General features: G+C 39.4%; 1 protein-coding gene across 4 annotated transcripts in view; it reads left to right on the top strand.

Annotated features, from left to right (window-relative positions):
- Positions 1–2,343: 2,343 nt before the first annotated feature.
- CNTLN (centlein) overlaps positions 2,344–27,962 on the top strand; it is a 197,768-nt gene continuing 172,149 nt past the window's right edge. For 3 of the 4 annotated variants that reach the window (XM_055790985.1, XM_055790982.1, XM_055790984.1), the window contains exons 1-2: positions 2,389–2,722; positions 20,393–20,481. In XM_055790985.1, the coding sequence (XP_055646960.1) occupies positions 2,630–2,722; positions 20,393–20,481 (182 nt within the window). In that variant the 5' untranslated portion in view covers positions 2,389–2,629. Of the gene's footprint in view, positions 2,723–20,392; positions 20,482–27,962 lie in introns of all 4 variants that reach the window. The other variant, XM_055790983.1, reaches the window with a different exon arrangement.

Genomic DNA, 27,962 nt, shown 5'->3' with positions numbered 1-27,962 from the left:
TTTAGGCTTGGAAGACTTAGGCCTAACAGTCTCATACACCTGATAACTGTAAATCTGAAATACAAAGATTTGGGAGAAAGATAATGTACAAAATTCTCCAAGACAAGGCAAGGTCTTCCACTTCATCTGAACTTGCCAAATGCATGTTTTGGGTTTTCTAGAATATTCTAAGAATTACCGTGAATGTTGTTTGGGTTAATAACTAGAAACTTTATATGGAGAGCCAACTTACAAAATGGCAGGAAAACAAATGTGAAGATGGTTAAACTGTATACAAAAACATTATATCCATAAAGTGTCTGGCTATGGGAAAGCACTGCTTGTGTGCTTGTAATATTTTGTCTCTACACTAACAGCAAATGCACAGATTTCTTTAAGTTGTAAAGTTACAGGAACCATGGTGTCTTGCTTGGTGTTACATCAAGCTGTGAAGGTAGTCGCTGTAATAACTGAACATTTTCAGCTAAACTTTGAATGACCTTGTACTTGGAAAACGTTTCTAAAATCCCGTTTAGTCATTCTAGTTGTTTAGCAGTTAATCCAAGTATATTGTTTTTTAAGTGAGGTTAGCTTCCTGCTGCCCATATGTAATAGGGAACAAATGGTCAAGGGGACAATGATAAAAATATTAGGAAGCAGATGAAAAGTAAGAAAGGTGGTTATTGAAAGGCAGGGATGTGGAAAAAGTGAAGGCTATATATTCATAGTGACTGGGTAATTTAGGGGGAAAAGGTTTAAAACCCCTTAAAGCAAAGAAAAAAGTAAAACTGTGAACTTCAGAATTATGACATTCTAATATGGTCATTATGGTTAAAAGAACATTTAATAAGAAAGATAAATAAATGAAAGTGTAAGATTATGAATATGAGATGATACAATACAGAAGGAGTGATGAACAATAAAAAAATGTACAGGATACTCTAAGGAGAGATGGTATTGATTAGCTAAGTGTTGACTCTTCTTACATATCCATGTAACTGGAGAAAGAATACTCAAACATGTTAATTAAATTTACATTTGTGATTGTGCAGATAGTAAGTGGTCATAATAAAGTACTTTTAATAAAATTACATAAAAATACATATTTTGGCCTTGAGTAGACACATTCTTCTGAAAAGGGACTTGAGAGCTCAACATGCTGCAAAAAACAACTTTCACAGGCAAAGCTACCACCAAGGGTGCTGGAATCTTTCTGTCAGGACCACAGGTGGAAGGATTGGATGTTTTAGTATGTCACGATTCACATGGTATGTAAACCTTCTTTGCTTCTCTCCATGCACACACAGTAAGCATTTTGTCATAGTAGTACATTCAGGGCAACTTGCCTGAAATCTGTAGAAAAGTTACAATGGAGGGGAAAAGAAACATTGGTGTAAGAACACGTATAATATTCCTATAGCAAAATACTGCAATTGGTGAAATGCAATTTATTTGGTGCTTATTTCCAGACTAAAAAATATCCTGACCTCACGTTTCAACTTTGTTCTTCATTTGTTTGGGAAAACTTCTAGTCTTTTTATGAGTGTTTTGCTTCCCATGTAGGCTACAGGGAACCTGTAAAGATTTGCTTTGGCAACACTGTTCAACCCTTTATTTCAGAACCAAGTACTCTGCATATCCTGATCTTACATACAGTACACTTAGGCAGCAGTACCAGCCCAAACATTTCATGTACTGTCAGCAGTTTGATCTTCCACACCTTTCAGTTGTAGGCTCTCAAATCCAGCTCTGGAACTAATAATCCTGAATATTCTTCCTTTGTGAGACAGTTTGGGTGCTCGCACGTCCTCAAATGCTATCAAGACCTACTCTAAAAACAGGTTTCTGCCTCCTGTCCCACAAAGGTTAGTATCCGATCAAGAGAAAAGAAAAAAAAAATCTGAGAAGGCATGCTACATCCTACTAAAATACGCTGGCACCTCGGCACCCCACAGCAAAATATCCAGAAATATTTGCACCGTTCATATGCAAATCTCTAGCATCGTACCAGAGACGCAGGACAACTCTAGCTGTTCCTACGGCTCAGGAAGGGCATAAACCCGCCGCATGCCCCGGCACTTGCAAAATCCTGCGCTCAGCACCTTGGCCAGACAGGAGCTGTTACTGCACGGTGGGGTACCAACAAGGCTCAGAGCCCACCCTCGGCAGGCCCTTCCGAGGGTCGGCCCCGGCCAGCGAAGAGTACACTGCCCGCACACCCGCTGCGCCCAGACCGAGCTCCGCCGGGCCCCGGGGCGCGGCGCCGCGGCACACGGGTACGGTACCAACGACCGCCGCCGCCAGCGGCCCCCGCCCCGGCCGGGTCTCGGCAACGCGCATGCGCGGCCCTGCCGCTCGGGCGGGCAAATTCAAACCTGCCTCTCGCCCCTTCTCTTTGTCGGGGTAGCAGTTGCGCTGACGTCATTGCACGGCGTCCTTCTTCTCTGCGGTTTCCGGCGCTCGCCCGCGCGGTAAGTGTAGCTGAGAGGGGGAAAGTTTTCATTTGTGTGGTTCACAGCACCGTTTCTTTCCCTTTCCCTCAGGAGCGGGCGGGCAGGCGCTTTCCGAACCCCGTCGGCCAGGCGCGGACCCTCTTCTCGCCTCGCTGCCCCCGCGGAGCGGGCGAGAGGCTGTGGCCACGACGCCGGCGATGGCTTCGGGGCGCGCAGAGGCGGCGGCACCGCGGGTGGCAGAGCTGGAGCAAGAGCTGCGGCGTCTGGCGGAGGAGCTGAGCCGCTGCCAGGTACCGTACTGCCAGGAGTGCGGGGCCGTCCCCTCCGGGCGCGGCGGTGAGGGGCAGCCCGCGGCAGCGCGGCTGGAGCCGTGCGGGTACGGGCCGCCCTCAGGGGGGCCTCGCCTGCCCGCAGCTCGGAAGCGCCGCGTCCCGCGGAACCACCGATCCGCGCCCCGGTTCCGGCGGATCCGGAGAGCGAGATGGGGGAGCAGGGCCCCGGGCCCCCGGCCCGCGGGGGGGCAGGAGGGCCGGTGGACGCCGCGGCGGGTCCCCAGGCCGGGGGATTCCCCTCGTACCCAGCACGCCTTTGGCGGGCGCCCCGCGGCGCCCCCCTGTCCCGGCGGCCCCGCCGCCCCGGTGGGAGCGGGATTCCCGGGCGCGCCGGCGCGCAGCTCCGCGGGGGGACCCCGCCGGCGCCGGCTCTGCGGCGGGTGAAACGCAGGCACCTGGCCTGGACCCTCCCCCCCGACGCCGCTTGTTTGCTTGGTGTGTGCGGGAGCACTGAGGTGCTGCCTCGTATGACTCCTGGAAAAAACGAACAAGCAGAGGGGTTTTATAGAAATTTAGATCTTGAACCTTAAGTCATTTAATCTCTCCCCCTGCCTTGCAGCAGGATGAAGTATACCCAAACCGTTCCTGCCAGGGAGGGCTTGGTGATTAATTGTGGCTGTACTTTGAAAGGTGCTTGCAGCCTGTCTCCCTGTGGCATCCCTTCACAGGTGCGCTGCCCTCATTTTTCCAACTGGTCATTCATTGCTTATGTTTAGGTCCATTTCATGAAAATAACAAAACATTGCTAATGTGAGGTCTTGTCATAGAAATCTCTGCTAATTCTCTACCAGACAGGTGGACTACACCTGAAGGACGAGGCAGAGAGGAAGGTGCCATCTAATTCTGAGGTTGCTTTCTCACTTGCTTCCTGGTAGCCAAAGCTGTTTTCTTGAGGGACAGCATCTGGTTAAATCCACAGGGGCCCGGGCTGACATGGTCATATCTGTGAATGCAAAATAACATTTGCTTTAGAGTTAGCAGTGGCTTGTTACTTGAGGCAGCATTGGTACACCTGGCAAGTGGTGTTGGATTTTCCAGGCTTCTTCCAAAAACTTGTTGCATAGGAGAACTACAGGGAGAGGGAGCTGTCAATAAAAATCCTGTTTAGAAATACTGAACAATGAATGGTTTGGGGATATCTTGAATGTTTTTTGAGAGAAGTTTAGAAAATGCTTCCTAAAGACAATTTAGTTTCCTCTTGGTATGCAGATGTGCAGTATCAGATAAAATTTGGTGGAGGCAGAAGGAAGGCCCCGTGCTCTGCTCATTTGCTAGTTGAACATAAATTATATATTACTAAAACCTAGTAGCATAAAATATTTTTGAAGACCATTACAAATAATAGAAACTTTGAAGTAAACTGTACAAATCTGAATTTCTAATCGCTGTGATACTGTAACTTGATTTGTACACAAATTGTAGTTAAGTATCTGATTTCCCCTATAGATTCATTCAATTACATGTGCACTTCTACTTGAATGGTTTCTGTGATAAACCCATTCCAATCATTTTGTAGTCAGCAACCAGAAAATACTTTAAAATGTATTTCTTTTAAATCTCGTGCATATTATCTTGCTTTCCTTGTATCTTTGTCTTGTGTCAGATCAGATAGTTTTCCAGGAGGGAAGCAAGTGAAAAAGAACATGAAAATAGTTTCTGTGTTTGAAAACAGAACCCAGTCAGTGTTCTACAGTAATATTTCTGTCTCTAGGTAGAATCCAATACATGTTGCCCTTCTAACAACAGGGGATGCCTGTCTTCAGGATTATTTCATGTTATTAATAAAATAGGACAGTGAAGCAGTAATCTATAAGAGTCTTCTCTGAGAGCACTGTAGTATAGACATACACACTTTACCATTCTACTAATACTTGAATAAATGTAGAGACGTGTTTAAGCATGTGCATGTTATGTAAGGTGGGGGGGAAACAGATTTTATGAAGTAAAAGAGGTGATAAGTTAGCCAATTATGCAGCTTTTCCAAAGTAGGATTTGCTTAAAATAATTAAACTTCTTTCAAGTTTTGTGAAATTAATCTGAATTTAGATAGGAACTAAAATGGACTTCACTAAGATTCTTCAGCTGCTTTAAAAGTAAACTGATAAAATTATTCAGGGATTGTTAATTTGCTTTAAGTCCATATTTCATATGAAAACTGTGCAAACACAAGCCATTTGAAAACAAATATTTATGGACACTGTTAATGTTGCTTTCTAATTTCTTCACTGTTGAAATATGAAGTTTTTACTGACCAGCTGATTCCTTTAGTGGAATTATATTTCATCTGCTGTGATTTCCTTAGTTTCCTTTGGATGTAAGGTCTTACTTGTTTCTTGTCTTTAGTCACCACCAAACATTTGTAGGTCTTGTTAACCAGAACTGTGAAACTGTTTTAAGTTGGAAGGCGCCTCTTGAGAGTGTCTGTTCCACCCCACCCTAGAGTAGGTTGCCCAGGATGGTGTCCAGTCAGGTTTTGAATATTTCTGTGGCTTGAGACTGCAACCCATCAGCACAACCTATGCCAGTGTGTGAAGACCCTCTGCAAAAGTGTTTCAGCTTCTGTTAAAGATTTTCCTTGTCTTATGTTCTGTCCTGTTGGGTGGGATTACCTCTTGTGGAGACTACCTCAGCAGGCATTTTGGATAGAAACATTATGTAAATGTCTTAAAAAAAGACATTAGGCAGAAGGTGTTTAGCTTTTAATGCAGCAACTGGATAAAACGACCTAAGTTGGTGTGTGTGTTTTTTCCTCTGGACCGTTACATGCACAGACACATAAACCGCACTTCCAAAACAGACTTCCAAACTGAAAGCTAGTTCAATAGTTTAGCAGTGTACCAGAACTAAAGGATTCACTTTAAGTAGCTGTTTAGGTATTCACCTTTTGGATATTTTTTTTCCCAAAGAAAAATACCCCATTTATCAAATAACTGAGGCTGAAAGTTTTAGTTTGTTCTAGGGAACACTAAAGAGAGTTACACAAATAGAGATGTTATTGAGCACCTGAATAAAATAGGCCAAGTTTCTTTTCTGCTTTTCCACACCTCCTCAATTTGTTATATTCACCGTCATAAGAACGGCACGTCCAAAATGAAGTCTCTACACTGGGAACTGGAGTCCATTGGCTAAATACATGGAAACCTTCTCTGGCTAATTAAACTTCTTAGTCTTAGTGCAAGTACTGTGCATGCTAGTTTTGCTCCAACCACAGGTATTCCAGGTATCTGTTTTTGGCTGTTGTCTTTTCTGCAGCAGGATACTGGAGTGGCTGACCCTTTTTCTCACCTGGAATGGTGGCCTTTATCTTCAAACCGAGGTTCTTTTCCTTTTTCAAGTTTATTTTGTCTTTCAATGTTATACTTCCACCAAGGTGCCTACAGAGCCAAATGTGATATTTTGAAGATTTCCTTTTTCTTTCCTCCATTCTTTTCCAAAGCTAAAATTCTGCTGGTAAATCTTGACTTCAGCAGCTTAGGTTTGCAGTGTTTGGTGTTTTCTTTAACATTAAAAACATTGTGGGAGCTTGAATCATAGTGAGATCCTGGAGGAAGGTCTGATAAAAGTGTAACAATTTTTTTGCAGTCATTATGTGAAAACTGATGTTGTCTTGTAGTTCTGTGATGGAACTTGCAAAAAATGAGAAAGCCAAATTAAAAAAAAGAGTCCAAAGCTCCCAAGTAGCCCTCCCTGCTGAGGAGACTTGTGTAAGGCTGTGGAAGTAAAGCATGTTTGCCTCTTGTATTATGCTGATTTGGGAAAATTATTGCTGTATCTGCAGTAGAATATTATATAATTATTTTGACAATCTCTTCATAACTTAATTTCAGTGCCCTTCTCCTAATTTTACTTGAGAATTCCTTCAGTAATTTTCTTGAAAACAACTGCAAAGGAAACACAGAAAAAATTTTTTTGTTTCCTTTGGAACCTTGTTTCATTTCTGTGACTGACTCAATGTTTTTGAGGGGTGGTGGAAAGGAAAAGGCAAAAGAGCTATGACACATCTGGTCTCTGTTACTTGCTTTAACTGCTGCATTCTCTTTTAGGGTTTTGTGCAGCTGCCTACTACCTTAATATCTCAAGAGCCTTCCGTGGAAAATCTTCCAACACCTATGTTCTTACTAGTCCCAGGAGTTTTTGGCTGTGCTTGGTTTTTAAAAGATGTGATGTGTGTTTTACCTCTGTCTCATTTTCCCCTGTGATTCTGTATTTTGAAGGTGGTAAGTGGAGGAGCTGTTTGCGGAAACATAGTTGCCCCAGTAAAGGAAATCAGGATGGTTTGTTTCTGGTTTTTTTTAATAAGGAGAATGATTTTGCTGTATCTCCAGAAGCTCATTCTGTGAGTAGAGTTTCTGGGCCAAGGGTATTTTTCTTTAGCTTTCATGTGCTTTCTCTGTAATACTGTGTATTTCTTAAAACTGCCTTGTGACTCAGTATGTTAAGAATTGATTTATAGCATATTCTGTTCTGCAGTTGGTTTCTTGCAGCCCTTTTTTTTAATATTAAGATTTACTTCATTTGGTGCAAAATATCATGCATTCCTAAAGCAGCCTCTTAACTGCTGAACTACAGCACCTTCATGCTCCATATTCAGTAATTAAAAATATAGGAAAGCTTCTTTAAAGTATCCTATGGTGGGAATCTTTATGAAATCCTTGCTTTGAACAAGACAGTGTGATTTGAGACTTGGTTTTCCACATCCAGTTGAGTGTCTCATGTTGCTGGAAGTATGGAGAGTTGGAAGAAGCAAGCACATGTCCTCCATTTTTATTTACGTTATTGGTGATACTCACAAAATAACTTTGATTTGATGAGCTTAATTTTGTATTTTCCAGCCTAGGATCTCTGTATTCATTTGCTGAAAGTGCTGTTTTGCGTTCAAACAAGTGTCTTAACAATTCACCCATTATTAGTTTTAAAAAAACCCCAACATTTTTATTTTATTTATTGTAGCTTTGATGTCAAAAGTAACATGGCGTTTCTTGCTGCTAAAATAAGGTGGTATTTTCCAAATTGAGGACTTGCTTTCTAATTTTGTGGTTTTGCAAAAATCAAGAGTACCTTGTCTTTTTTCCTGCAGCTATATATACTGGTTTTAGGGAGCTCTTGTTATCTTCTCCAGCTCATGTACTTTTCCCGTCAATGATGGTTATAGTGCCTACTCCTTTTCTATGTTAGGAATTTATAGGTACGTGTAGCTGTGTCTAAGTAACAGGTCTCTCAGGAGTACACCATTGCATGGTACTCTGCACAGTTTATACCCCTGACTTAGAAGGTGAAGTCTGTCAGCCACCAGTGATCAGCAGACTGTAACATTTAGTCAAAGAAACCATGGTGCTGCTTATAGTTTTCAATTTACATGTGCAGTTTATAGATGAAAAAATAGAAAATTCTCCTTTAGTCAAAAAGTTAGGAACTGATTAGTAATCTGTCTCTTAAGTGTTCTGCTGCAGCAGATTCACCAGTAGAATTTCCACAGTTGCTGTCAAAAAGTGGTAAAGAGAAATGAGGGAAAAAGAAATGATGTAGTTCCTGTTACTGCTGCTTCTCTTTATTGTCAGGGATTGGAGAGCAGTCTGCAAGAACAGAATATGTGTATCCATTTTTTCTGGTAGAAGAGGAGCGAGAAAGGTGGGCTGTTATTTTGTGGAAAGTGAAGTGACAGGCTTCAGTTGCTGCTGCCATTGTGTCATCTTCTGTGTTCCCTGCTTAATGTGAAAAGCTGTGCATAGACCTGTTCTAGACTTCAAGTCTCATTTCATATTGTGTTTGCAGGAAAAGAACTGTACCTTGTGGACAGCTGGACTGTCTTGTTTTGATCCTTTTGTGGGTCAGGGAGGGATGTAAGTACTCTCATTTGGTATCACTAGCATTGAGGACAGATAGGATTTCTGTAACAAACCCTTCTTGTGAGGAGTATTTAATTAGCTGGAAAACCAGATGCTTGCTTTCATTCTGGACCAATTTAATTTCCAGGACAGCCACTGAAAATAATGTAGCCATGATAATACTAATTTATAAGTAGTTTTAAACACCTCCCCTTTATTTACAAGTAAATGTGAAAAATGTAATAAATAACAAAACACTGCATTGCTTCATGATACATGAATAGCTATTTGAGGTGCATGTTGACTATACGTAATAAAAAGGTTTGTTTAAACAAACAGCTGAGAATTGAAACTAAATTAAAAAAGCCATAGCTCTTCCTTAGCAATGTGTTTTTATATACTTCTGACTTCGTGACCAAAAATTAAATGCTTGTGAACTTCCCGTATGAGAATTTGAGTGTATTAGTATTTCTTCTGGATGAGTTGTTGATACACATACTGTTCTTTCAAAATGGGGCAAAGTGTTTAATGCTCTCATTCATTAAATACTAATCTATTTTATTAGTGATTAAGCCAAGACCACATATTTATTGGTACCAAGGGATGCCAGCTGTCTAGTGCTTCGGGTGGGGTTTTTTTGCTATTTTATACTCTTATATTTTGCCATAAGGAGTCTAAATCACATGAGTCTGATTAGTACAGGTGTTGTTAATAAAGGCCTTATTTTTTATCTATTCTAGGCAGAATAGTATTGTTGAATAACTAAGTATTTTCTTCTGCTGTTTTTTAGTTTTGATGGTTTTTAGCTAACTAGAATACACTTTTGAATACCTCATCTTTTTTCTGAGAAATACTTGTTTGGATTATCTGAGTAAAATTGAAGATGAACTGAGAGTGAGAGAAAAAACCAAGGAGTATTTTTGCACTTAATAAAGTAGTTACCTATTCATATTATGTCTGTGTGCAAATATTTCAAAGTACCCCCAGCATGTGAGTGGGAATCCAAAATTTGGTATAGAGGTCACAGAGTCACATCACAGTTTGAGTTGAAAGGGTCCTTTTAAAGATCATCTAGTCCAACCTGGCCATGTGTAGGGATGCCTTTCAGTAGATCGGGTTGCTCAAAGCCCTGTCCATGCTGACTTTGAACACTTCCAATGATGGGGCATTCACAGGTCTCTTCCAGTGCCCCACCATGCACATTGTAAAAAACGTCTTCCTTATGTCCAACTTATATCTACCTTTTTCAATATAAAACTGTTGCCCCTTCACCTGTCACTACAGGCTTCAGTAAAAAGTCTTTTGTCTGTCTTAAAGCACCCTTTAGGTATTGAAAGGATGCAGGTCCCTTTGGGAGCCTTCTCCAGGCTCAAAAAAAACAACGGTCTCAGCTTTTCTTTGTAGGAGAGGTGTTTCAGGCCTCTGGTTATTCTCATGGCCCTACTGTGGACCTGCGCTGGCAGGGCCATGTTTTGCTGGTGCTGGGGTCCCTAGGGCTGGATGGAGCACTCCAGGCAGGGTCTCACAAGAACAGACTAGAGCAGGTGAATCATCTCCCTTGACCTGCTGGCCATGTGTTTATTGATGCAGCTGAGGATTCGGATGGTTTTCTGGGCTGCAAGCACATGTTGCTGGCTCATACCCAGTTTTTCACCCACCGATATACTGAAGTCCTCTGCAGAGCTCCTCTCAAATCAGTTCACCCCCCAGTCTGTGTTGATATTGGGGTTTGCCCTGACCTTGGTGCAGGACTTCTTGAACTTCATGAGGTTTGCGTGGGCCCACTCCTCAAGCCTGTCAAGGTCCCTCTGGATGGTATCCCTTCCCACTGGTGTAGAAACTGCACCCCCCAGCTTGGTGTTACCAGTGACTTGCTGAGGGTGCATTCCCTCAATGCCATTATCAGTCATTTATGAAGATTTGTGAACAGTCCTGGTCCCTGTATGGACCCTGGAGGGACACCAGTCATTACTGGTTTCCATTTTGTTGAGCTGTTAACTGTAACTCTGGGTGGGGCCATCCAGCCAATCCTTACCTATCTAACAGTCCATCCATCAAGCTCCTATCATTCCACTGACCTGGCAAGAATGTTGTGGGGATTTACATAGGCAGATGATATTCCTAGCTCTTCACTTGTCCACTGATAGTCACTCCCTTGTATAAGGCCATTAGATCAGTTAGGCACAATTTTCCCTTGGTGAAACAGTGCTGTCTGTCTTTAATCACCTCCTTGTCATCCATATGCCTTGACATAGCTTCCAGGAGGATCTGTTCCATGATTTTACTGGGCACCATGGTGATGCTGACTGGTCAGTAGTTCCCAGGGCCCTCCTTTTTAAAAAAGGGTGTAGTGTTCCCTTTCCTTCAGTAACTGGGGACTTCATCTGACTTCAATGAGATAAGCATGAGTGAAAGGTACCTTCTATGGGATCAACTAAACACTGCTTCTCAGTAGTGCAAGTTGTGTTTTACATGCAGAGGAGTAGATTCTTGCTCGTAATTTTTTCAGCTGCACTGAGGATGTCTATAGCATGCGCTGATATGTCTGTGTTTACCCTGTAGTTGTGGATTCATCCTGGAGGAGAGTGACTGTAGGAGGTCTTGTTTCCCATCAAAATATGTTTTGGTTCAGGAGGAGGTGTGCTGTTCTTAGAGAATTACTTCAGATACTTTTTGTTTGTTTGTTTGTTTTGTTACTAAGTGTGTACTGTTTCATCTATTTCAGGTACTGTTTAACTCATGACTTGGAAGATATGCAAATATTCTCCTATTTGTCCATGGTCTCACAGGATTTGAAAAGTATTACAAAGTCATTTCAGGCAGAGCTGCTGTGATAGACCCAAATCCTGCTTGATCACAGAGTGAATATACCCAAATATATGCATATGGTGATATCGTCTGTAAAATAAAACTACTTGTGCATTCCTGTATTCTCAGATGCATTGAAGATCACAAATGCGTTATGATTATATTAATCCAGAGCATTATATTTATCAAAAACTAACTCCAAGGCCTATGCTGAAACTTTTAGATTATCCTGTACCCTCAAATAAGTGATTGAAGTCTGAAAATAACTCAGAATTGTAGCACTTCCAGAAGGCAGCTACATGACTTAAAAAATTCATGTCCTGTTCAATTTTGTCCATCTGCCCTCCAAATTATTTCAATGACTATGGTTAGTTTTAATTGAAATAGTTTAGATATTTATAGCTTGAAATGAAAGCTCACAGATGAGTTATCCTGTCCTCGATCTATAAAGGGATTAAGCAAACCTTTACTTCTGGAACTGAACCATTTGCTTTTTTATATCCTCCTCTCTTTGAAAACAAGTCTTACATCAACCAAGTGTTAGGTTTTCAATGTTGAGTACTCAGGAAAAAGCCATCTTCGGTGTAATAGCTGTACCAGTGAATGAGGGCATGCAGAGCATCCTGACAGCATTCAGAAGAGCAAAGGAAGTAATCCACTTTTTGCTTTTCAGTGAGGGTGGCTTTCTGTGTCATAGGTTCATGTCTATATGATAACTTACCTCTGCCATTCAACACTTGTATTTCTGTCCTGGTCTCCAGTGATGGTACTGATCTGACTTCTGTGATGTTAATTCATTGACTATGGCATGACAGGCCAGAAAATAGCTTGTATTTCTTGTTCTTGCCTGAATGAGGCAGTTATGTCAATTACTAACATGTAATAAAATTATTCAGTAAATTGCATCACTGTCTTATTGTCACACTGATGGACTAATCTGAAGGTCCACTTATGATATGACGTGTAATGACAGCATCTTCTAGTATAAGTTGTGTAGTGTTTTTGCTTAGACCACAACTACTGAATCAACATTGTAACACAATAATATTACCTTATTTTTATGGTGCCTGTTTGGTTTTTACACATTTCCTATTAAGGATGCAATCTCTTGGGTATCTTTATCTTCACAGGTTTTTTTGTATTCAACATATATGTGTAAGTAAAACAGTATGCTGTCTTTTTCCATTTTTGGTTCAAAGGTATAGTGCCAGAATTACCAACAGAGACAAGATAACAGGGGATTCTTTAAATAGAAAATTATGGCTGGAAGATATGTTCAACTGTTTTTCTAATATAATTAGAATTGGTGTTTGCATACCCCTTTTACTGCAATATTAAGGAATTGGGGAGGAAAGGGGGGACTATATGCTTGTTTGCTGATGGCATCTGTTTTGAAGCTATCAGGCTGGTCTGGTTACATACAGCTTTCTTATATCTAATTGCCAGGTGGAAGTTTGTAACTGCATTTTATATGTGAGTGACTTCAGAGAAGTCGAAAATAACCTGATGTTATCTTTAGAGCCTAGTGTATATAAGGCACCGTTTTCTTGTGAGGTACTGATGAGTCCTGCCTTCTAGTGAATTTTGAGGTTGTTGAAAAGCTTAGCGTCTCAAAAATGCATCCTGTAGAGTATAGGAGTATTCTGTACTGTGACAGCTGAGCAGAACTAGGTGGGTTGTAGAGAGAATACCTCTTAGGACTGTAATATGTGACTGAAAATCACAAAGAAACAGTTGGCATAGCAGGATCAAGAGAGTCTGCACTGGCAGCATACAACAATGTAAGTTTAAAAGTCTTGAGAGACATCAAGAGGGAAGTCTCTCGCATGTAAAGCATATGTCAGCTTGATTAAAGGCTTGAACTCTTTAGTCAGAAATATACTAGATGTTAGGTGAGTCCAGACCAATAGACCAATCCATATTACCAATTTTCTTGCAGATGTTTCAATGCTTTTACCAGCCATGTTATTTCATGCCTTTTTCCCCCTCTATTCTGTATACTATCTTGCATTTCAATATGAATTCTTCCAGCCTGACAGTCATGTGTATTTCACTTTGTATTGAAATATTCACTTCATAATACAGAAAATTGTCAGTATCTGATTATTACAGAGTTCTTAATAAAAATGAACAGTAAACCAGTAGCTCCCTCTGTCCCCTCAACTGTTTCATTTTCTGTTTCAGGGGTACTACTGATTAAAAAAAAAACAAAACTAAAATGAGAGTGTGTGTCCTGTGCTTTTCTAGCAGTTATTGGGGTGGAAAGAGGTTGGTTGGGTTTTTGTGGTTTGTTGGGGTTTTTTTGTTTTGTTTTTTTTTTCCTGTTCTGGGGCTGTTCTCTCCAGATTTCAGAAGGTGGTAGCTTCCTAATATGTAAATAATTTATAATTCTAGAAAAAATTGAAGTATGATAATGACACTAGTTAACATGCTTTGAAATTAATACAGTGGAACATCAGAAAGTGGTGATTTCAAACTGTCGGTAACTTAAGATGCTTGATTTATGAGTTTACACTAAGGGAGATTTTTTTAGTTTATCCTTGTCCTCAGTGCAGTGCATGGTAGACATGTAAACAAAAATCAAACCTACCTGTGAACTTAATACACAAACTGTCATGAATGTATGGTTCCTGTGAGGGAAAAAGAGAGATAGTGCTTGGCATTCCTCTCTCTGCTAATTTGATATTTTTCCTGTAGCAACTCAGTATCATTACATTAAAAGAATGCTGGCTAATTCTCCTTGATAAAGTGGTGTACAAATACTCCAAACTTTCTATGTTTAGGTCACTTCTGTGTTTACATCAGACAAGTAACTATATGCAACATTGATACAGTTTTACATACTTTTAAAGTCAAATGTCCAGAGCTGTATTTATGCTTGGATTTCTCTTCCAAAAAGAAAGCAAATAATTTTAACTGAAATATGAGTATTTGTCTTTCCCTGCTTGTAAGCCAGAAGGATTCTTTGTTTTGTGACTTACACTAATGTTTAATAAATCCATGACTTGACTTGCAAACAACTACTGCTGTAGCTAGTCATGCCATATAACCTCTGTCAGTGATCGTCTTAGGTTCGTCCTTGCTTCTGAGCTTGCTGCTGCTAAAAATCAGGAAGAATGCAGTTGACTTTGCAAAGAACATGTTTAAGGCCTGTGGTAGTCTTAATTTATGTGTCTTTCCAGCATGACGATGAACTACAATTACTTTCACTGTAGGCTGAGGAGGGAAAATCCCACTTTTCAGGGGATATGCAGTGCACTCTGGGTTTTTTTCTTCCAGAATTCTTTAGTTCTGGCAGGCAAACTTGGTTGTGGGGCGAGTGTCTTTATCTGACATTAGATGTGTTGTAGATAATCTTAGTTTTAATGAGTAATTTTTGCTAACTTTCAAATGACATCTGTATTCTGCCTTGTGCATTTAAGTTCTCAGTGGTTCAAGGTACACTCTTGCTGACCTCTTGAACTGTTAATGTTCACTTGAGTAGGCTGAATGTTCCTTGGGTATGCTGAAGATTGATACATCCCAGGCCTTGACAGCTGCAGTGCTTTTCTGTGCCAAATTCAGGCAGTGTAAGCAGCCCTTTTTCAGAAGAAACAGTTTGGCTCCCATGACCATTCAGGGAACAGGCTTACCAAGTCCATTAATTGTGCCAAGAGCTTCAAAAGGCTGTTTAAACTTTTCATCTTAAAGCTGTAATAATTTCTAGCTAATACTCTTTCTATTGTACAAAATACTTAATTACTTATAGATTTAAATTAAATGGTTTCAGCTATTAAAATATTTGACATGTTAAGGGGAAGAAAGCCACATTTTATGGTAACTTGTCATTCATTGACTAATGTTTTACAAATGTTCTATTGTCAGAATGAGAAATTTTGTACATTTCATGTAAACTTTTTTTATATAATAGAAGCACAGTTTTTTAACTGCAGGTTCTTTTTTTTTTTTTTTTTTAAACTGGTAACGTATTTGAAGATGCATTTGTGTTCTTACTCTTTTGGCAGAAGTCCGCTTAGGCAGGACGCTGCTTTATTTTGTGTGCTTTTACAGAAATACAGATAATGTACTGAGAAGCATTAGTTGATTTAGATTAGAGTATTTGTTGATGTTATTACAGCATTGCTTTATAGCTCTGTGTGTGCTTATTCATAGATTGTAGACATAACTTCAAATACCAGTTCCTGCTATCATAAAAAATAAACAGCATTTATTGAAATGGTGGTGTTTTGGTGTTCTGGAAATTCCAGTGATTTTTTTACTTATTTCCAGATGACATGGGAAGTTTTTTGTTTGTTGGTGCTTTGGTTTCTCCTTTTTGTCTGTGTTGGGTTTGCTGTTTTTTTTTTTTTTTTTAGATAGACACTATTTAGCCTGTTCTGTTTAGCTGTTTCTTTGATGTTTATTTAGTACATGCTGCTCACATTCGTTAGGATGGCTTTTTCATTCCTTCTTCTTTCAACATAGATAGAATTGTTGCAGAATTTAGTTTAAGGAGTGGCAATTTCACTGACACGAGTACAACTTGGAGTTGATTTTTCTGTTCTTTGGACAACCTTTGAAAGTAGTTTGTGAAGTAGTTGTAGGTGCTTTGAGATTAGTCTGAACTGCTTATACAAATGATATATTTTAATTGAATTTAGTGTGTGTGTTCGCATTAGGAAGGCAGTCTACACTGAAACTTCGTATTTTATATATTATCAAAAGGTCAATTTGTGGGAGGCTTGGCACTTCGCAAAGTGTAGGTAGAAACTAGATTGCCAGAGACTCAGTCCATGCTGGATACTCAGCAAAAATCATGGGAGGGACATGAACATTTCCATTTTGTTGTATTTTACATACATGTATTTTGTATATACTTGTTCATTAGGAACAGTTCAGTGTATGTTATTGTAGTTTTTCCTTCTTTTCATCTTTTGTAACAGATAAATGCTGTGCCTAGAAGTATGTCTGGAAGTATTGTGTTATTCTGTCTTCTTGTATGCCTTGTGTTGTCCCCTAGCTGGGACTTGGAGTGTGTAGGAACCTGCAGGGTAGGACAACGTGCAGCTGCTGCTGCTTGTAGTGGGTCTCATGATATTTCATAGTGCTTCTTGGAATCATGCAGAAGCTCAAGTGTCTCAGCTTTTTTTAATAAATAAATAAGCAGAAGACCCAAGAGCTACTTCTGTGGTCTTGTGTACAGGACAGTAAAGAAAAAAGCTAAGGAAGTGTGATGGTAAGCAAATCCAGTCTTTAAAAAGGCAAACAAAACTGAACTGAACAAAGCTTATGAGCTCATAAATCAGCATCAGAAACTTTGATTGTTTGATTGAAGATTTTTGAGCATTTGCTGTTGGCATTTTGTTGTATTTTGATTTCTCTGTGTCAAAATGACTTAATGGCCCTTATGCTAAATTGTTAGTGATTTTAAGTAGTTTAGTGTAAAAATACACCATGAATTGTGTATTAAATATATAAAAAATAATCAAGCACTGTTATCACAGAAGCATTTAGGTTGTAAAAGACCTTTAAGATCATCGGTCCAACCATTGACCCATGACTGGGAAGTCCACCACTAAACCGTGTCCCTAAGCACCACATCTATGTGTTTTTTGAACACCTCCAGGGATGGTGATTCTACCACCTCCTCACGCAGCTTGTTCCAATGCTTGACCACCCTTTCAGTGGAGAAATTTTTCCAAATATTCAATCTAACCCTCCCCTGGCAAAACTGGAGGGCTTTCTTGTCCTGTTGTTATCTGTGAGAAGATACCAACTCCCACCTATCTACAGTATCCTTTCAGGTGGGTTCAGAGGGCAGTAAGGCCCCCCTTGAGTCTCTTCTCCACACTAAACAACCCCGGTTCCCACAGCTGTTCCTTAGGAGATTTGTGCTCCATACCCTGCCCTGCACCAGTTTTATTGCCCTTCTGTGGACATGCTGCAGCATGTTCTTATCAGTTCAGTTCTGCTCTCCATACTGCTGATTAGCTGAGAGATTTGAATTAAAATTATTTTAAAATTGGGGTGAGACATAGTTTATTAGATATAGGGGTTTATTCTCCATTATGATTCAAAGATTTCCTTATACTTAAAGTGGCGTTCCTTAGAGTGTAAGAACTACTGACTTACTGTCCTTCTAAATAATTGAAAAAAAATTACATTTCCAATACTATTGTTCAGTGAGTTTTTGTTTGGCTTTGTGATTTTTTTTTGCTGGGCTCCCAGCATAAATACAATGCATTTTTAGATGTTAAAGTTACTCAGAATCTGTGTTTACTCTATAGATCCTAATGCTTTTTGGAAGCTTGCAACGACTTTTCCAAATCTGAATTTTTTTTTTCTTTTTAATTCTCTTTCTGCTTGAGAAGAAGCAGTAGGTCATGCCTGGTTCACAATAGACACACATTGTGATTTTTCAGGTGGCATGGTGAGGTATTTTCAAGATATAGTGCCACACAATGAGAGGTGGTACTTTTTTTTAAAAAAAAAAAGGGTGGATAGCCATCTTTTTGTCCTGAACTGTGTAACCTAATTAACACGATGCTTACTGTTTGTCTTTTAACTTAAATTCTAGCTGAAAGTGAACTTAGCTTAGAATTTTTAGCACTTCTACTGAATAAAGACTTGAATACTGATGTGAAGTCATTTGAGTTCTTATTTATATCATGGCTTAGTTTTGGTGTTATCTTTTTTCAAAAAGTGAGTGCAGTGACACACCATAGTACACCACAACCCAGTTAGTTACTGTCTGCTTGCATGCAGCAGCGTCACTTTCAGTTTCGAAAAAAAAGTCCTTACACTGCTAACTCAATTTGGTTAGAGAAAGTCGTTCCCTTCAGGGGTTTTTGAAGAACAGTTTGTGCCCTCTTTCTTTCTACATGAAGCTTTTGTTAATGGTTTGATCTTGTTTGGAAATACCAGAAATGAAGTCTCCCTGTCAACACTTTAAAAGTTGTGTACATCCTACAAAGGCAGTTAAATGAAATGTCTCTGGTTTTATGAAAGACTCTTTCTGTTGTAGTCCAATTTGCATAAATTGATAATAGTCTTGAATTATAAGAGTCTTTGTTTTATTTGCTTTCTGACACAATCAGAAAGCTAGCTGGATTTGTTAGGGTGTATGTTCTTACAGTAGGGAGGTGAATTTTTCTGTATTTGCAGCCATACCTTGATAAGGCATCAAATCTTCATGAAGTTTTCTTCCTTACTTGGTTGAAGAAGTTCATGGCATTCAAAGGTTTAAATAAATGTAAACTATAAATTAAGATAGTTGAAAGAGGAAGATATTTTTTAAACCAGCAGTCATAAACCCCCATCACATGGCACTTGCTCAGTGGGTTTTTTTCTTACATTTTCTCATAAATTCAGCATTGTCTCACTTCTCTATGCAATTTTAATATTTGAAATATGTGCATTTCTAAATTTGAAGGAAAGACACATCAGAACTTCAAAAAAAATCCTTGAGACTTTCCTCATAAATCATGGAGAAAATAGGTACAACCATCTCTCCTGTTTCTTTTATAATCATTGTTAAAGTTTAAACTTGTTATTCAATGTATTCAGCTGTTTAATTTAGACTTTGTACACTGATAGGTCTTGATAAAAGTGTGCTAGCTTTAGATAGATCTTTTGATTTCATATTGAAGTTAGTTGTCTTGATCTGAAGAAAGTTAAGATGGAGTGATTGTCGTGCACTAGAATTGATACTGCTTGTAAAGTTCAAGTCTGCTTCCTAGAAAGCAAAACTGATAGGGAGCAAATGAAAAGACAAGACAGCAAAAATAGAAAAAGCAATTTCTGCTCCTGTGATTTACTCTAATCACACAGTATGTGTTTTTTATTGACTCTGTGAGGCCTGTCAGATTCGTAGTGCTGTTGAGCTGTTTTGTGTCTTAGATGACCATTGCTTTTAGCTGTTCCAAGTCATGGGTTCACTGTGACCAAAGCTGTGATCTGTTCTTATTCATAAAAAATGAGAAAGCGGGAAAAGTAGAAATTAAGTGGGGAACATATGAAGAAACCAGACAGTGGAAGTGAAGATAGGAACTCAGGTCTTCTGTTTCATTTCATAGTCAGGATTGATATGGACTTGTGCAGAGATGCGATACTGTGTTGTTTGTTTAGCTGATTTTAGTGAGGTTCTGGTTTACTAATGGTACCTGTTTCCTCCTTCTCCAGAACTTGGCTTATTAATTCCTAATTTTATAGCATGTTTGGTCTTAGTCCAGTCCATGGTTTATGTCTGTATGCTTTCTTATTGTTCTCCTTGTCTTCATGTTTTGCTGATTCCCTCCCCACCCTTCCAACATTTTTATATAATTAACACATTATGGTTTTCATTTGTAATATAACTACATCAATATTGATGCTTCCAGTAATAACACTGTATTGGAGTAGAAATAAACCAGTGAAAAATGAACAACTTATGTGTATTAGAAAATATAAATACAGAAAAGCTTTTAGCTGACAACTAGTTTTCACGAATTAAAGTAAGTGTAATTTTAAAGAATATAGTTTTCTTGCTCTCATTTGAGAACTTTTTCAGCTTTTATATAATGCAGGTTAGCTGAGTGTCTGTTAGAAGACTGTTTTACTCTCTGTTATGAAATAAAGTCTAAGAGCTGCCCATGATAAAACTTAATGTTAAAGCATGTATTCCAGGCTCAATGACTATTAATAGAAATTGTATCCTGCTACTGGAAATACCAGTAATTGCTATAGCAAAAGGCAGCCTTGTTTGAATAATGTCCATTTCTGCTTCCTTATGTCACATTGTGTACTCTTTTATTCTTGATTGTAGGTCTTTGTCTTCCTTCAAAATCTGTATAGTTAAACTTTGTTTATTCAGGAGAACTCTTTGCCATGTTTTTCTTATTCATGGGACTAGCTGGAGTATTCTGAGTAGAATAGAGGGCTTTTCATAGTTGTCTTTTGAATATGCACACTATAACTTTGTAGTCTATAAAACGCATAGCATACACTTAATTTTTTTATTTTTTTTTTTCCCCCTAAGGCTGATAAAGAATTTGTGTGGTCTCTGTGGAAACATCTGCAAGTGTCAAGCCCAAATCTTACTCAAGCTGTCAGTTTGGTTGTAGAAAGGTGAGTTTAAAGATTTAACATGATTCTAAAACTAAACACACACACCCCCCCCCACCCCCCCGATACCATATTATTTATCTATATAATACAGAACCGTGTAAGATTTTAAAAACGTGTTACAAAGTTCTGTTGTTAAATTTTGTCAAGAGTACCTAGTATTTGTTGCAAGTTTCCTTTTTTGGTGTAACTTGAAGTATACTTCAAAGTCTGTTCTCAGTAAGGTTGCTGTGCTGCAGTTGAATTAAATTTTTAAATTACAAATGTACTGCATATTCTGTTTTTCTATGGAGGGAGCAAAAGGAGGTAAATTACATTTTCTGGTGTCAGAAGTGGTTGCATAACAGTTACATACCTAAGTCATGTTTATCTACATTCTTAAAGAAGTGAAAGGCTAAGATGTGGTAACAAAGAAACGACTATGCATTTTAATTATTACTCCTCTGAGGATATTAGTGATGGTGATTTCCCTATGGTACTTACATACCATCATCTGAATGCTATAAATGTTAGTTAGTCATCACAGTATGTGATTGGTTTAGAACGCTAATGTTTACAAATTGAGAATTGTTGTAGGCCAAAGATAGGGCGAATGTGACTGAGTTGATAATATGACTATCAGAATTCAAACACTTGATTCTGTTACGGACAAAAGATTTGTCTGTTCTGTCTCTCAGGGTGCTATGAGTTCCCTCTTTTAAAATGGAAAAGAGGACTTTTTTTTTTTTTTTTTTTAAAAAGTATTTTAACTTATTTAAATGACTTGCCAGTGTTACTTTGGAAGCTTGTCATAGATCCAAGAGGGGTCCTGCCTCCTTTGGGTTCCTGTTCGGTGCTTTGTTCTTGTGAACATACAAAACATGCCTTTCATCTTCCTCTTCTGGACTTGATCAGTAAATGTTCTTCCACTTCTGAAAATACAACATTAAGTTCTTTAGCTGAAAGTCCATTCATTATAGTGCAGTCTCAACTTCTGCATTACATAAACCAATGAAAGTTTTGTCCAAAAATAATGGTGTGATCATATAACTAGAGCTAATATTCTAAAGCATTCATATCCAGAGGAAGGAATTGATGGTATAAGCACGTGCAGCTTGTGAGACAGCTGTTACCTGAGAGTTCACATGTGGTCATCTGCGATCGTGTCAAAAAACTTCTGGCTTTGTACTGGTACACTTACGGGCAGAGAATAGCAGCTCAGCTGTTAGGACAGTGTAATAATTTCACACTGCTTGCATGTTTTGATTTGGGAAGCCATTTAAATGTATGAAAAATATTTACAGTGTCCCTCATTTATGTAGAAATACAGATTCTTACAGATTTGTTTAGTGATAAAATTTGGTCAAATTTTCGTGAGGACAGTGATGGTAGTGTTGATCTTCCTTCTTCAAACATAAAAAAATGCAAGAACTGCTTGAAGTATATAAACACAGTATCTAATGTATGTAAACATGTATTTACATGCATATAAGCACAAGTATTTTGAAAAAAAAAAATTTTTGTCTTAACAACGTTTTCTAGATAGTTGAGCGATATGGAAAATTTTAGCTCTTCCACATTAAGCTTAATAAGGTAGAAACAGAGATGTTCAGGCTTATTAGCATTTCTATTCATGTTGTGTATAAAATAATCAGGATATTAGGATAAATTGAAGCATAGAGATGTTAGATCTCTGTTGAGATCTCTGTTAGATCTCTGTTGAGATGTAAGGTCTGATCTGTGTATGTGCTTTGCACTTTGTGTAGAGGCTGGTGATTGGTACTCTTAAGTGAAAGTGTGACAACATACTTCCATTAAGGTGCTTGTCTAATTCTGTTCTCTCCTCTTTCAGAAGAACACTGATGCTTTATACCACCTTTCATGCACTCAAGGCTGTATGTCTATATCATACCTTTCCCATGCTTCTCAGAGTTATGGAATTAAGAAAGAAGAAATTCTTCCACATCATCATTTTAGGTGTTACTACCCCAGAGAATCCTGAAGTAGGTTTGGATAAACCCCATTGAGTACATAGGAATTTTGTTAGTCACAACTTTGAACTTTGGGGTTGCTTTGATTTGACAGATGAAGCAATAGTGTGCATTTTTCTCTTTAATTGATGTAGCTTCAGCTCTTTTGCTTGAGAAGAGTAATTGCTACTTCGGAAAGAAATTCTAGCCCAACTTTACTTGTGAATTTTCTGCACAACCAAATTACAGCCCCATATATTCTTTCCTCGCTTTTCCAGCTATAACTTTGTGTAGTCTTTTCCTAAGTAGCTTCTGTTTCATGACTGGACTTCTCATCCTTTCAAAAGTTTCTGTCTTAGCCCCTACCTTATAGCAGTATTTTTTTTTCTTTTATTTATATTGATACGTTGTCAGTTTACCTCAGTTCCAACAGTTATAAGCAAAATTATTCTGAAGCATATCACTCAGGGGGTCTGTGCTGCTTACAGCCTGGTTTTCTATATTTTACACAATTGTATGAGACAAGAGCTGGAAATTGAAAATTTACATTGAATCTGATAATAAAAGAGCCTGAGTTTTCTTGAGAGACATTTTTCCCTTCTCATCTATATTAGGAGCAACACTGACCTAACTGTATCCAAGTTGATAATGTTTTCCATCTTGCCCTGGCTTACCAGGAGATTCTGAGAAAGATTCAAACAGAATGAAATGGATTTTATACTTTTGTTGTTTCTGCTTGTGACATGGATACTACCAATGTTTGCATAGCTCAATTTTTCAGTTTGTTCTTTCCATCAAATATTTCATAACTGAGAAACTTTCAGTGCCCACTAAGTCTCTGTTATAAACTACCTGAGATCAGAAGCCAGCTACCTAATGGAAGCAGACAGAATCTAAGAAAGCATAGTCCTGTGTAGTCTAGATCACATATATAATGAACCAAACGATATTGTCCAGTGGATTTCAGTCTTTATATTGATGAAAGCAACAGCCAGACTTTCTTCAGGAGATTGGTGGTGGGAATAAAAAGATGCAGGTGTGAAAAGACAAAGTGTTCACTTACAACCTTGTACACCCCAGATGTGTGATGAACTGCAAAGAAAATAGATGTTAGGAGAAGTTGAGTGGCAGTACTAGCCATACTAGTCAGGTAGTTTGTATTTGTAGCATTAATTTAAGTTTGTAGCATTAGACAATTCCTTATAATAGACTCTGGCCTGATTAAGAGCCTGTTTGACAGATAGTTCTGAAGGGCCAAGGGGTCCAGGAAGGCTGGAAATTCTTCAAGAAGGAAGGCTTAAAAGGTGCCAGGAGCAAGCTGTCCCCATGTGCCAAAAGATGCTAGTGGGGAGGAAGACTGGCTTTACTGAATAGCGAGCTTTGGCTGGAACTCAGAGAAAAAAAGGAGAGCTTAACTCCTTTGGAAGAAGGGGCAGGCAACTCTGGAGGACTATAAGGATGTTGTGAGGTTATACAGGGCAAAGATTAGAGATCTGAAAGCCCAGCTAGAACTCAGGCTGGCCACAGCTGTAAAAGATAATAAAAAAATTTTTTACAAATATGTTGGATGCAGGGGTTGAACAGTGCTACGAAGGACGAGGAAAAGGCTGAGGTACTTAATGCTTTTTTTGCCTTGGCCTGTGATACTAAGACCAACTTCCCTCTGGGTACTCAGCCCTCTGAGCCAGAAGACAGGGATAAGGAGGAGCAGAATGCAGTCCTCTCAGAGTCCAGGAGGAAATGGTTAGAGACCTGCTGCTCCACTTAGGCATGCACAATCTATGATGCCAGGTGGGATCCACCGGGGGCTAGTGAGGGAGATGGCAGAGGTCCATCATTTATCAACAGTCCTGGCTAACTAGGGAGGTCCCAGAAGACTAGGGTCAGCCAGTGTGACATCCATTTACAAGAAGGGCAGGAAGGAGGATCTGGGAATCTATAGGGCTGTCAGTGTGACCTCAGTGCAGGGGAAGGTTATGGAGCAGGTCATCCTGAGTGCTGTCATGTGGCACATGGAGGACAACGGGGGTATCAGGCCCAGCCAGCAGGTGTTTATAAAAGGCAGGTCTTGCCTGACAAACCTGATCTCTTTCCACAACAAGATGACCCGCCTAGTGGATGAGGGAAAGGCTGTGGGTGTTGCCTACCTGGACCTTGGTAAAGCCTGCGACACAGTCTCCCACAGCATTTTCCTGGAGAAACTGACTGCTCACGGCTTGCATGGGTGTATTCTATGCTGGGTTGAAAGCTGGGTGGATGGCTGAGCCCAGAGAGTGGTAGTAGACAGAGTTACATCCAGCTGGCAACCAGTCACAAGTGGTGTTCCTCAGGGCTCAGTCCTGGGGCCAGTCCTGTTTAATGTCTTTATTGACGATCTGGACAAGGGGACTGAGTGCACCCTCAGTAAGTTTGCAGGTGACACCAGGCTGGGGGAAGCGTTGCTGTCCTTAGGGCAGGCAGGCTGTGCAGAGGGACCTGGGCAGGCTGGAGCGATGGGCCGAGGCCATTCCTGTGAGGTTCAACAGGGCTCAGTGCCGGGTCCTGCCCTTGGGTCACAACAACCCATGCAAGAGGCCTGGGGCAGAGCAGCAGGAAAGCTGCCTGGTGGAAAAAGACCTGGCAGTGTGCCCAGGTGACCAAGAAGGCATCTTGGCTGGTATCAGATACAGTGTGGCCAGCAGGACCAGGGCAGCGATGGTCCCCCTGTACCGGGCACTGGTGAGGCCGCACCTCGAACGCTGTGTTCAGGTTTGGGCCCCTCACTGCAAGAGGGACGCTGAGGTGCTGCAGCGTGGCCAGAGAAGGGCAACGGAGCTGGGGAAGGGTCTGGAGCACAAGTCCTATGAGGGAACTGGAGTTGTTTAGCCTTGGGAGGAGGCAGCTCAAGGGGGACCTTATCACTCTACAACTACCTGAAAGGAGGTTGCAGCAGGTGGGGGTAGGTCTGTTCTACCGGTTAACAGGTGATGGGACAGAGGAAACAGCCTTTAGTTGTGCCAGGGGAGGTTTAGATTGAATGTTAGGTAAAATTTCTTCACTGAAAGGGTGGTCAAGCATTGGAACAGGCTGCCCAGGGAGGTGGTTGAGTGACCATCCCTGAAAGTATTTAAGAGATATGTAGACATGGCACATAGGGACATGATTTAGTGGTGAACTTGGCAGTGTTACGTTTACAGTTGGACTTGATGATCTTAAAGGTCTTTTCCTACCTAAATGATTCTATGATTCTATGGTCTTTTTTCAAATAAACCAGGAAAATGTAAAAGGCATAATTTGGGGGACATAAGGGGGAATTAATAGTAGATTTCCATTATTTGTCTGCTATTTTGAAGTGCTTTCATGGTCCCAAAATAGAAGTTTGCCTGCCCTAAAATTGTGAAAATGTAGCTGGTACCTTTTTATGGCTGTGCTGTTGATTCCTGTAATACACGGATGATATTTTACTTTTCAGCAGTCTTTGCAGTTCTTGCTGGATAACTGTAACTATATTCCCATTTTAATATTCAGATATAAACAAAAAATTATCTTTACTGTGCAAATGAGAAATGCCTTTGGGATATGTAAAAGCCTCCAGGTATTTTCAAACAAGCCATTGTAAAAGTACTACTCATGTTAGTATACTTTCCAGCTACTTTAAATACTATTGATCTCAGTATTATGTAAAGAGCATGCTATTTCTAGTTCACTGCCTTTTGAAACATTCTTTTTTTTATGATGATGAGTTGGGAAAAAAAAGTGCTAGAAAGTACCTTTTACAGGTAAGTGCATGTGTAAACTCAAATAAATTTGGGATTCAGATGAGAGTATCAAAGATTTTGAAATATTTTTGTAAACTTGAAGATTTTTCTCTTATAAGACATGAAATCTTGAGAGGTCAACTGACTCTGGTTTTTCTGTAGGGCTTCTAGCTGACTCCTTTCCTTTCTTCTGGAAGGGACATGTGGCAGGATTCATTAAGGATCAAACTGGCAGTGGTACGAGACATGGTAAATTTAAATGGGGACTATATTTGACTTGCAGATAGTCACATTTGGCAAGCTTGCCTTACATAAATGTTTTTCTACACCTAAATGCTAAATGTGATGTGTCCTGGAAGTCTTAACAAAGACCAAGAATGGATTTGTCATTGCTGGCCACTCTTAGAAACAGTGGCAACCTTAATGTTAGAGCCAGTGATTAAAGAGTTTTGTTGTTCTTCCTGGGGAGTTACCTGTGTCTAAAGCTGTACAAATGGATAAAAACATGGCTGAAAAGCAGGCAGTCAGAAATAACCAAAGAATTTTTGGAAGGGTAATCACAGGAACCTAGGCTGTGGTTTGCTGCATCCTGTGAATAGCAAATTGTGGAAGAAACATTAAAGAGGTTGACATAGATTCCGTGCTGACTGATGATACACAGATGTACTAAAAATGACAAGTAGTTTTTGTGTAAAAGGATAAGTGAATGTGCTGTATGAATGAGCAATATAGATTGCTGATGTTAATTGAGATTTAATTAAAAAAGCTGTATCTTGCATGTTTTGAAGGGATGATAAATAGCTTTCAGAAGCTTTCTTAAACCACTTACCATTTTACTGTTGTGCAAATTAACAGGAAACAGAATGACAGGAGCAAGGAAGTAAACAAGATCCAAGACATTTTTAAAGGCCATTACCATTTTGTCACTCTGACTTTAAAATAAAGTGGACTCCCTAGTTATTACCACTCAATAAAGTGGACAGAATAATAGAGCATAAGAGTACAACCTTTCTATCTAAGGTCAAATAATTGTGGTTTTTCTACAGTTGATGAAAGTTTAATATCCTGTTTCATTAAAAATTCTCAGAACATTGAACATAAGTCAACATTCCATGGAGAAGAAGGTATTATGCAGGTTGCATGTGTGCATATCTGCATATCGGAGCACAAAATATTGACATGATAATTGCAGTCAAGCCTGATTGAACAGTGGCCTCTGGGAATTCAGCTGGTGTTGTACCAACTGGATGGCTGCTCAGGACACAGTTTGAAATGCAAGGTGCAAGTTAGCACTTTATTCAGCACAGGCAGGCATCATTTAAAAATCCTTGGGGGAAACCCTGGTGATGTGCAGATGTTAAAGCAGTCTGTTCTGAAGTGCTGATATTTTGAACACTGTTAAGAGACTTGTGTATTTTGGATGAAAAATGTTTGCAAAATTATTATGAAAAAATGTCACTATTTTCTTTACTACTGTAGTGTAAAAATATGTTTAGTGTTTTACGTACATTGCTTAAAATAAGAGGCCTTAATAAATCATTTAATGAATTAAATCAATCAAGTCAGAGATGCAAGAAAAATTACTTTTCTGTGATGATGCTTTTCCATTTTGATACATATAATGTAACATAGAACTGTTTCTATAAATAATTTACCAAGGAAATAACTTCATTTTACAGTTTTTCTTTAATTAGGTCTTGAATTCTTGTGTAAAGAAAACGAAAATAGTCATGTGCATTTTTTCTATATAAAGAAAACGTGCCTTAGAAAAGTGAAGAATGTGTGGTATGGATTTAAA

The sequence above is a fragment of the Falco peregrinus genome, chromosome Z, assembly GCF_023634155.1.
Source record: "Falco peregrinus isolate bFalPer1 chromosome Z, bFalPer1.pri, whole genome shotgun sequence".
NCBI classification, from domain to species: Eukaryota; Metazoa; Chordata; class Aves; order Falconiformes; family Falconidae; genus Falco; species Falco peregrinus.
Note: the sequence above shows the minus strand (reverse complement) of the source record. Positions and strands in the feature narration are given on the sequence as shown.